The sequence below is a fragment of the Sphaeramia orbicularis genome, chromosome 14 (genome assembly GCF_902148855.1).
Source record: "Sphaeramia orbicularis chromosome 14, fSphaOr1.1, whole genome shotgun sequence".
Classification (NCBI taxonomy): Eukaryota; Metazoa; Chordata; class Actinopteri; order Kurtiformes; family Apogonidae; genus Sphaeramia; species Sphaeramia orbicularis.
In genome coordinates, this window is record NC_043970.1 from 27,558,081 (window position 1) to 27,569,665 (window position 11,585).

Sequence of the window (11,585 nt, forward strand, 5' to 3'; positions counted from 1 at the left end):
ACACTCATTATACAACACATAAACATTTCAAAACCCCCACATGATCTCCATCTGCTTCACACTTTCACTCCCACACTCTTTTCTGTATGTACTCAGACCAAAATACCTATTAATATAAATAATCCAGGAGGTTTAAGGGCTCCTGCTTCAGGTTTGCATTTACCAAATAACAGGCATTTTCATTAGTGGCGATGACAGTAAGAAGAAGCAGATTTGTTATTTCCAGAATTAAACTTTATTCAGTAGATTAAAGGTTGTGTAAGTACATTAGATCTGATTAGTAACAGCCATTTTTGACGCATAACACTAAAACCCCAGGTGTTAGTAACAGCATCAGTGATAGGGTTTTTTTTTTGTGTACCAGTGTACCATGACAGCGATAGCATGTGCCAACACGCTGGTTTCCACAGTGGTGCAACTGTCCTCAGCTTCTTAATTTTTATAGTGTAGACATTAAACTACAAGGTCACAGCAAGTACTTCAACATGGACATTGTGTACCAGTCCCAGGGTATGAAACATGTCTGTACTTCTGTGAGTCTGTTATTGCTCAGTCGTAGCTGAATAATCTCAGTTTGTCAGCATTGTGAATATTGAACAGAACAATGCAAACTGAAGTACTGAGCAAAAAAACACAAACAAACAAAAAAAAAAAAAAACAGAGTGGATGTCTGGGGGAAAAGGCCACAGCTTTCAGATATTCATTTAACATATCAGCTCAACATGTTTAGTTTAGTTTTCCTCCATCCTGATATGGTGGTGTTTTATTTTTGTGATGTAAACAGTTAGCGCTACCTTTATTCTTTACTGTTTCTTTATTCATTCTTTGTTTTTGTTTTTTTGGGAAGCCCAGGAGTTTCATTATATTCTGAGTAAGTCTACGTATGGGCTCATTTCCAGTATCTGGTCAACAGCTGCAAAACAGTTTCAGTTTAGTGCAGTGAGTTCAACCAAGTACATGTTACTTACTTGGAGGTTTGGATGGTAACAGGAGGGTTTAATCTGCCTGTAGTCACCACCATATAAGAAAAGATGACATTTGAAGGAAGTAAAACCCTAATGCAGAGAATTCCTGATCTTATTCAATTGTCTCCACCCCTAAAAGGGAGACAAGAGGTCATTAACAAGTGAGACACGCTCTGAAAACCTGCAAAAGGAATGCAATAAGAATGCATGTGGCTCATTTAACCAGAAATTAAACAGACATGATGTAGTAATACCGGTGCGTAAATAGTCAGTCACTCATATGACTGAACTACTTAACAGGGAGGGAGGTGGAGCTGGTGCAGAAGGGTTGAGAAACACGGGGGGATTGTGGGAGGGCAGAAAGAAGGAGGTGATTGTTGGGGAGAAGGAAAAATATAAAAAGAGAGAAAAACCAAGAGACAGAGCATGTGGAGGAAAGACAGAGAGAGGAAAACAGCTATTTTCATAAAGATTACCAACTTCTGCAAGCAACAGGTAAGCTGATTATCTTTTGAGATTTTGCATATTTTTCATGCCTTCACCAGAGCAAATAGACTCCCACTCTGGCAAGAACAGAGCACAAAGTGAATTAGTATTCATTGTGGGTTTCTAGTTTTTTTCGGCTTCTCACGTGATGAAACACAAAGGTTCATTCTGAGATTATTAAATAGGCTTCACTGCTGCCTGTCTGAATTCTCACCACAGAGCACAAATTCAGGTATGTTTTTGTGACTTTTTGGGGAACTCACACTGGCAGCTTTCCTGTAACTGGATCCAGCTGAATGAGCTCCGCTATGACTTGGGTGTGTTAGCATTTGGACCTGTTGTGCAATCCAGGCTGGAATGCTGAATTAGTCTGATGTATCTCCAAAGATTAACACATGAGGATTATTTGTACCAGTTCTGTATACAAGACTATGAATCATTAACAAACATGCCACAGAATAATACAGTTCAGCCTATTAAGTGTCCACATTCTTGTCTCCTGCTTATTCAAGACTTAAATCAAGTCTGTGTTGAGTTTGAGACTTGGTTTATGCTTTTAAGGAAAAAGCATAAACAAGTCTCATATAGAAGTCACAGTTCTTCCCACTGCACTCATTTAATTTCTAGAAGTATCAGGGGAGAGATGCTACATGTCCTTATTCAGACTCTTTGGTTCTCAACAAAGAAGCAGAATAGCTGAATATACATACAGCTGGAGACCCAAGGGGCTGATACTTGTCAAGCTGAAATACTTTCAGTCCAATGCAAAAAAACAGACCTTGCAATAAAATGATGGGAATTCAATTTCTGTGATCTCTAGACAGCAGTATGGCTGCCAGCTGGGACCATTCTTTTCCCCTGCTGATCATTTCCCTGGCTCTCATCAGAGGTTTTACCCTGCTGCCGACAACATCTTATGCTGCAGGGACGATTCCTACGAGACCTGAGAGATCACCCGACTCTTCTAGCGATTCCTTTGTGGTTGACCCAAGTGATTACGGGGAAAATGAGACCACAGTCACCCCATTTTCACCAGACGAAGGGACTACACATGAGGGGCCCCTCCAACTGTGCGACTACAACCTGTGTCTTGAGAACCAGCGGCCCTGTGCTGAACTGAAAGCCGCCACTGGCTGCTTGTGTCCGGGGTTCACTCCACACGATCAGATTCCTCAGGTTCCTACACTGAGATCAGTGTCCTGGAGTGGGTCAGAGGTCGTAGTGTGGTGGTGCGCGCCCACCTCTAATATCACAGGTTTTATAGTGACAGTAGGAGGCCAAGAAAAGCAAAGGTTTGGATTAGAGAGAAGGAGTGGCGGTGTGGGAAATGTAGATCACATTACTGAGGTGTGTGTTATTGCTGTGAATGAGGTCGGTGAGAGTGAAAGTGCATGTAGCATGTACCAGCCCAGAGACAGCAGTCTGCCTCTGATTGCCGGGCTCATCGGAGGGGCTCTGGGCTTCCTGCTGCTGCTGCTGTTGATGGTCATCCTGCTCTGGAGGCACAAGAGGCAACGGAAGCAGGAGACGAGCATCTCTATGCATGACACAGCGGCAACACAGTGAACAGAACACAGAGCAGGACAGGACACTCTCAGAGATAAGACTCCCTCCCATGAGACTCTTCAGCATAATTACATTTGAGGGTTTATGCACATGGAGACTTCCAGAAACAGCCAGAGGACTAATGGTTTATCATTTCACAATCATGTTTCTTATGCTTCAACGTCAGTGGAACATGTTGGTAGTTACACGAAGCAGTTACAAATAGACACCAAGTTGAAAAGCACTTAGTGATGCATTCAAGGGCATTGCATACTGTATGTTATTAGAATATCTGAGCATTGGTGTGTGTTGTATATTGTGACATTTATTCCAAATATTTTTTTAAAAACATGATCTTTGAGCACATTTGAAACAATGTTGGGAAAGTCTGCACATATCACATATCGTCAAAAAAGGAAATTCAGTTCATAACATTAGGTAAAAGTTTCTAAGTAAAACAATCTATGTTTCTGTTTGGTGGACACAGCTTAAACAGGATATGGACTATGTGCATCTACACTGTTGCCCATAAAGTTGGAATAATTTAGATACATTCTTTTTATTCCTATTTATACACATCAATATTCACCTTTGACAGATGCCATGATTACATTCTGAGCCCCAGTTACATTTAAGAATAACTCACCCTGCCACGATCATTCCATGAGAAGAGGTAAAAAATATTTTATTCCAACTCTATGGACAACTGTGTACTAAACAACTGAGTGGATAAAATACATTGCATGGACAATACTAGTGGGACCCTTTAAATTCAGGTATTTTAATAATAACAGGGCACTGGGGTGTAAAACTACTGCAAAATATAACATTCTTACTTCATTCTTAGAGTTAATTTTGTTTACATTGCCATCTACACTTGCAAAACTCCTCACTTTTTTTTTTTTTTTTTTTACCTTGCAATGTTTTTAACCATTGCACGTATATTTATATTCTATTTATGTTCTGACTATAAATGATTATTTTAAACCACAAGTAATGCCTGCTTCCTTCAACTCACTTTGGAAGAAAAATCAGTCTCTAAACTTAACTGAAATATTAAGTTGACTTTTTTTTGTTATAATTATTGGCAACAACTGACATGAACATTTATATCAAATCAACACGAATGGAAATTCCTACAAGCTGTAGGTGTGATGTGTTCAATACTTTTGTCCATATAATGTATATTTTTTAAAAAATGGACACAGATTCAGTTCTTTACTGTACTCTTTTAGAGAAAAAAACCTGTTAATTCATCCTTTACCCATATTGTCCATATAGAGCAAGGGATACAATGAAGTCAAACTACAACTACACTACAAAATAGGAGTTTATTTTCATTTTCAGAGGATTTATTCGATAGATTCAAGAACACATATCACCACAGACAATGACTGGTGATTCACAGTCGAATTATATTGTTTTATTTGTTGGTTTGTAATTTATTTGGGGGGTTTTGTAGCAGTAAATTTGTCAAAACATACCATAAATAGAAAAAAAAAGTACTATAGCAGAGTTATTTTCAATCTTTCTGTGAGAGATGATCATTTTATGTGTGATTGTAAAAGCAAAAGATGTGAAAATAAGTGATGTGGGTGTGAGTTTTGTACTGTATTTATGAACATTAGTTTTTTTGTACAGGGACATTTGATGCCATTTATCCTTTGTTTTCCTTATAAGTCTGAAGACACAGAATGTTTAACTGTGTATAAATGTTAAGAAATCACTTGAACTAACACTCTGTCTGTGTTGTGATTCCACCCATATGCCAAAATATGGTTTCACTCTTTTTTTATAAGGGTGTTTCTTTCCATCTGTTTAATTGTCGGAAGTTGTGTCAGTGAGCACAAGTGTTCAGCGCTGTTTTTCCAGCTGTCATACCAATGCCTTTTCAGCGGATATGGATTTTGTGAGGCATCTCTTATTGCAGCTGAGAGTCCCAGTCTTGGAGCGCTGGGCTGATGAGAAGCTCCGGGCTTTTACAGACACCATGAGAAAAGAGAGAAGAAAGTCCAATATTTAAATCCTCCCAGTTTATCTCATGTTCAAGCCACCATCTGCATGTCTCACAGCCATGTTTTAATTCCTTTTTGCTGCGGATGGTGCCATGGAGTCGTTCCACCGCTGCCGGCGTCTCCATTTTTTTTTTTTTTTTCATCTGCAAAGCTCAACTTACATCACAAAGAGCTGTATGAAAGTCATTTAACATCTGTAATTTGCAGACACAACAGACAGTTCATTTCAGTGACTGAAATAGCCTGAAGATGCTGCTTTTATGACACAATATTCAGACTGTGTGTAGTCGCTGTAAAACAGACTTCAATGTGTAGCAGTGAGAGAAAAATACTAAATTGAGTGCAATACTGTTTTAACCCATAAAGACCCAGTGCTACTTCTGTGGCAGTTCTAAAATATTTTTTTTTCTCTCTATTTAACCTTTCTTAAGGGCTTTATCACTATTTAATGTAATATTTTTCTCTTTATTTTGCTTTTGTTCAGTGCAAATCATTTATTTTCCTATATTTCATTTACTGATCATGTAGATTACGGGTGTCAAACATGCGGCCCGGGGGCCAAAACCAGCCCACCAAAGTTTCCAATCCAGCCCGCGAGATGAATTGCCAAAGTGCAAGTTACAGCATCAAGCTAAAAAATAATATCATAATAACCTATAAATAATGACAACACCATTTTTTTCTCTTTGATTTAGAGCAAAAAACGTTAAATTATGAAAATATTTACATTAAGAAACTATTCCTTAACAATAAAATGTGAATAACCTGAATAAATATGAACAATCTGAAATGTCTAGAGAAAATTAAGTGCAATTTTAACAATATTTTGCCTGTTACTACATGTTTTGTGCCTTCATAGACCTGATCTGCAATGCACATGTAGCCTATAAATGATTAGTCGTGGCATAATATTGATAAAATTGTACTTACATTTCTTAACAAATTTCATTTTTCAGATTATTCACATCCTTTTTGTTTGGATAGTTTGTAAATGTAAATATTGGTATAGCTGAATGTTATTTTTTGTACCAAAACAATTTGGAGTTGTCATTATTTATTGGCTGTCATGCTAATATTTTACTGGTCCAGCCCACTTCAGATTAAATTGGCTTGAATGTGGCCCCCGAAAGAAAATGAGTTTGACACCCCTGATGTAGATGTTCATAAAAGCCCATATTAGTGTTGAGGTTTCTTATATCAGAAACAGGGAAAACTGAAGAAAAAGCGACTTTTTCAGCAAAGATATCAAATACTGAATGTAAAACCAAGTGTCTCCATCCACTGTCGTTGATCCAACTCCATGGGTTTTACTGGTGAATCAATGTTGTAGAAGATGACAGTGTTTCCACGTTCACTACAGAACCTCTGAACATCTAAATGGGTCATATGTGATGACCATGAAAAGATGACAAACTGCATTTTACACCAAATATTTACATGGATTGATAGGATTAGTGGATCAACAGGTACACTGCAAAAAGCTAAATCTTACCAAGTGTATTTTTCTAATTTCTAGTCAAAATATCTCATCACACTTAAAATAAGACATAATCACCTAAACAGTAACTTGTAAGTGAGATATAAGAACTTATTTTTAGACAATAGATCTTGAAAATCTTATTTCAAGAAATCTTACCAAGATAATTTTTTTCACTTGTTTCACTGGTAGATTTTTTTGCTTAATTCAAGATTTTATTTTATTTTTTTGCTTAATTTAAGCAGACAAATCTGCCAACGGAACAAGTGAAAATTATCTTGGTAAGATTTCTTGAAATAAGATTTTCAAGCTCTATTGTCTAAAAAAAAATGTATATCTCACTTACAAGTTACTTTTTAGGTGATTATGTCTTATTTTAAGTGTGATGAGATATTTTGACTAGAAATGAGAAAAATACACTTGGTAAGATTTTTGATTTTTGCAGTGTACTAAACATTTTAGAACAGTTGATGCTTTTGGTTGCTGGTGGATGTTTGGGTCTTTACAGATTACGTGATTTATCAAAATTTAATCTAATATTATCCTCTGCATTTTGCAGTTTTTTAGTAAAAGTTAGATATTTTTCTATATTTAATTTACTGCTCATGTAGATCTTTACAAAACTTCAGACTAAATTCAAAGATTATTATTTTAAAATGGAAAAAAATTAAGAAAAAGTGACTTTTTCAGCAACATGTATTATTACTTACACGCAAAACAAGTACAACCACTGTCTTTAATCAAACCACATGGGTTTTACTGTTGGATCGATGTTGCAGAAGATGACCGGGTTTTTTCATTTTAGATCAGTAGATGGTTTTGGTCACCACAGGCTGTTTGGGTCTTTACGGGTTAAACCAGACACCCACTCAGATCCATAAGTTTTTGGACAGTGATACAGAGGATTTACTTTTGCCTCTGTACACCACTATATTGGATCTGGAATGAAGCAATAAACATGTGGTCAAAGTGTGGACAGCTTCAATTTAAGGATTTTAACAAAAATCTTGCATTAACCATTGAGGAATTACAGCTGTTTAAAACATAGTTCCTCCATTTTCAGAGACTCAAAAGTAACTGGACAAACTAAGATCATTATAAATATGAGGATTGATTTTAATACTTGGTTTAGAATCCTTTGTCTGAAGTCTGAATCCCATGGACCTCATCGAACGCTGAATTTCCTCCCCAGTCTGCTTCTCTACTTGTTCAGGGGTCTCTCTTTCCTCGGTTCAGTCCTCAGTAACTGAAAAGAATGTTCTGTTGGACTGGTGGTGTACTGCGGTCATCGTCCAGAGGCAAAATGACAAAACTGGCATCATTGTCCACATACTTATGGATCTGACTGTAGCTGTGACCTGACAGCCTGAAAAAAACACTACAATATCAGAGAAACGATGCAGAGAAACACAAATGAACTCTTAATGCTTAGAAATTAACTACAAAAAATATCCATTCATATAAGAAAATAGAGGATGTGAATGAACTACTGTACATGTTTACCTTTAGAGTGTAAAAGTAAGTCAAGTTAGCATCATTTAACCCTTAAAGAATTATGACTATGTTCAGTTACTACCTTTCTTAATCCATAAAGACCCAGTGCTACTTTTGTGTCAGTTTCCAAATCATTTTTCTCTCTATTTAACCTCTCCTAAGTGATTTATCACCATTTATTATAATATTATTCTCTGTATTTTGCATTTTTTCCAGTGAAAATCAGGTATTTTCCTATACTTAATTTACTGATCATGTAGATGTTTATAAAAGCTCAGGTTAAAGTTAAGGGTTCTTATATCAAAAACAGAGAAAACTGAAGAAAAATACTTTTTCAGTAAAATGTATCATTAACTGAATATAAACCTAGTGTTTCCATCCACTGTCATTGATCCAACTCCATGGGTTTTACTGGTGAATCAATGTTGTAGAAGATGACAGTGTTTCCATGGTAACTACAGAGCCTCTGAACATCCAAATGGGTCATATCTGATGACCATGAAAAGATGACAAACTGTATTTTACACTAATTATTTACATGGATTGATAGGATTGGCACACTGCAAAAATCAAAATCGTACCAAGTGCATTTTTCTCATTTCTTGTCAAAATAGCTCATCACACTTAAAATAATAAATAATCACCTAAACAGTAACTGGTAAGTGAGATATAAGAACTTATTTTTAGACAATAGATCTTGAAAATCTTATTTCAAGAAATGTTACCAAGATCATTTTTACTTGTTTCATTGGTAGATTTTTTTTGGCTTAATTTATGATTTTTTTTATTTTTTATTTTTTTTTCTTAATTCAAGATTTTTTTATTATTTTTTTTTAAACAAGTTTTCTGTTGTTGCCCCTTGCCCTTAGATGTTAGACAGGCTCAGTCTCTGCCTGTCTTTAAATCACGTCTAAAAACACACTTTTTCTTATTGGCTTTTAATCAATGAGTGGCATGTTTCTTTTTTTGTATATATATTTTATGCTGCTTTTATCAGATTTTATTTTGTCTGTTGTTTTTATGATGGTTGTATTTTGTTGTTCTTAGCCCCTTTGCACCCTGTGTTATCACTGTTTTTACTTACTTATTTACTTATTTAATGCCTCATTTTATGTTTCATGTGTGGCACTTTGGCCAGCTGTAAAGTTCTTGAAGTGCATTATAAATAAAGCTGGTTTGGTTTGTTATGGTAACAAGTGAAAATTATCTTGGTAAGATTTCTTGAAATAAGATTTTCAAGATCTATTGTCTAAAAAAATTCTTATATCTCACTTACAAGTTACTCTTTAGGTGATTCTGTCTTATTTTAAGTGTGATGAGATATTTTGACTAGAAATGACAAAAATACACTTGGTAAGATTTAGATTTTTGCAGTGTATTAAACATTTCAGAACAGTAGATGCTTTTGGTTGCTGGTAGATATTGGGGTCTTTATAGGTTAAGTGATTTATCAAAATTTAGTGCAATACATTCTGTACTTTTTTCTGTAAAGATAAGATATTTTTCTATTTTTAATTTTGCTGATTGTGAATATGTTCATAAAAGTTCAGAGTAAATTCAAAGATTATTATTTTAAAATGGGTTTTACTGTTGGATCGATGTTGCAGAAGATGACCGTGTTTCCATGTTCACTACGGAGCCTCTGAATGTCCATATAAGAAACATCTGATACCAGTGAAAAGCTGAGAAACTGCATTTTACCTGAATTATTTAACTGTATTAACAGGGTTAGTGGTTTATAAAGTTATTGAACACTTTAGATCAGTAGATGCTTTTAGTGCCTGTGGCTGTTTAGGTCTGTGAGGGTTACAGGATTTTTTTGAGGGGGAGGTTTTCCTTAAACCAAGGGTCAAAGGTCAGAGGATGTTGTATATTGTACAGACCGTGAAACCGCTTGAGGCAGATTTGTGAATGATGGTATAGAGCCATGAGAACAAAACTGACTTGACTTGATGAGAATGTCCATGTTTCTCCAAAAAGAAGACCACTGAGAGAGACATATGATCTAGTTTTGTTTTGTTTTTAGAGGAGCCATCTTTATCATTATTTCATTTTGTGTCTTAGAAATGTATCAAAGAGCTCAAATCTTATACTGTCGGAAAACTCAGGATACATGCAAGCTATGATCTGCTTTAGTTTTATGATAAGTTCCTTTTTTGTGCTTCAGTGGTTGTAAGTGTAAAAAGTCTGTCTTTTTCAACAATATCCAACATCTCCAGGGCATTCAGTGTCTTTTATGCAAGTCTGTGTTTTGACATTATAGGACTAAACTGGAAACCCAGATATGATGCAGAATGTGTGTAGGAGATGTTCCTCTGCAATTTTTATCCTCTTGTGCATTGTCTTCTCCTTTTCAGTGAGGGGAAAAAGCAGATTACTGTGGCAAGGCAGGTTTTGCAACATGGTCAGCAGGAATGTATGTTGACAAACTAAGACACAAGTCACATTGAATCACTGCAGTCATATTCAGTGATACAATGACTCATGTTGCTTTTCTGGTAAAGAGGCCGATGTAAAACTGTGAATCAGCTAATTGTGAGGATTTTGGAATTTACAAGTAAATGTTTTGTCACGTAAAAAAACACTCCCTTTTTACGTATTACTGAGTTCACTGAGTTTTGCTCATATCTGAGTATGTTGTGTGTGACACTTCATTTTTGTGGTTAATGGTTAAAATGAAAAGAATGAAAACTGAGTCTTGTAAGTAGCTCTGGATGCAGTAGTGGCATAAAGGTGAATTAAATTTCTATGCCAATAAGTCTACTATTTATTTATTTATTTATTTATTTGTCTGTTTGACAAATCTCTTTTATTAGAAAAATGTATTAAATGTGGGACAAAATTTATTTTTTTAAAGATCAAAATTAGAACACATAAGTGATAGCTATAAAAACGTGACTAAATGCACACATACAAAAAAAAAGAAAAAAAAAACGGACCTTTAACACACCCACCCTCCTTCCTATAGAGAGCTGAAGCACCATTTCTTCCATTTGTGCCACATAGGACTTAATTTTGGAAAAAAAAAAAAAAAAAAAAGGATTACAGTTAGTAGTGAGAGACAAGTTTTTGCTTGTGATGTTTGTCAATTCATAAGATAATAAAACTGTTGTAGAGTGTGAAAGTACACAAATAAAAATACTACACATGGAAGGTTGTGGAGTTGGAGACTGATGTAACTGACTCTATCCAGAGTCTGTTCAAAGTCACTGCACTGCAAATTATTTGGTTCTTACCAAAATAAAAAAAACAAAAACTTAGATTTAGAAGTGTTAGATAATTTATCTTGTTTTAAGAGTTAGTTACTTATTTTAAGTGTTCATACATCTGTAGACATGCTTATTTCTGGATTTAACAATCTAAATTCAAGAAATCTTATCCAGGGACATTATCTTGCTGTGCATGAACAGATATTTCACTTGTTTTGAGTACCTTTTTCCTCAGATGTAGTGTTTTTATCGTGTTTTCAGACACCCCTTTTTCACAGTGTGAAGATGTCTCTGCAGCTTCAACATGACGAACTGCTTTGGTCTTTATGACATGTATCACATATGAGGACAGATTCAGTCCACTGAGTCATATCACACAAAAATAGATATTGCT

At 35.5% G+C, this 11,585-nt stretch overlaps 1 protein-coding gene across 1 annotated transcript; it reads left to right on the forward strand.

Annotated features, from left to right (window-relative positions):
* The first annotated feature begins 1,158 nt into the window (after nucleotides 1-1,158).
* LOC115433612 (leucine-rich repeat neuronal protein 4) lies at nucleotides 1,159-4,730 on the forward strand. Its single transcript, XM_030155099.1, has 2 exons — nucleotides 1,159-1,460; nucleotides 2,272-4,730. The coding sequence occupies exon 2, from the start codon at nucleotides 2,280-2,282 to the stop codon at nucleotides 3,015-3,017; it is 738 nt and encodes a 245-aa protein (XP_030010959.1). The 5' UTR covers nucleotides 1,159-1,460; nucleotides 2,272-2,279; the 3' UTR covers nucleotides 3,018-4,730.
* Nucleotides 4,731-11,585: the final 6,855 nt, after the last annotated feature.

Bases quoted from the DNA above. Each gene is read 5' to 3' on its own strand.
- LOC115433612 (XM_030155099.1), top strand. From the start codon at position 2,280: ATGGCTGCCAGCTGGGACCATTCTTTTCCCCTGCTGATCATTTCCCTG.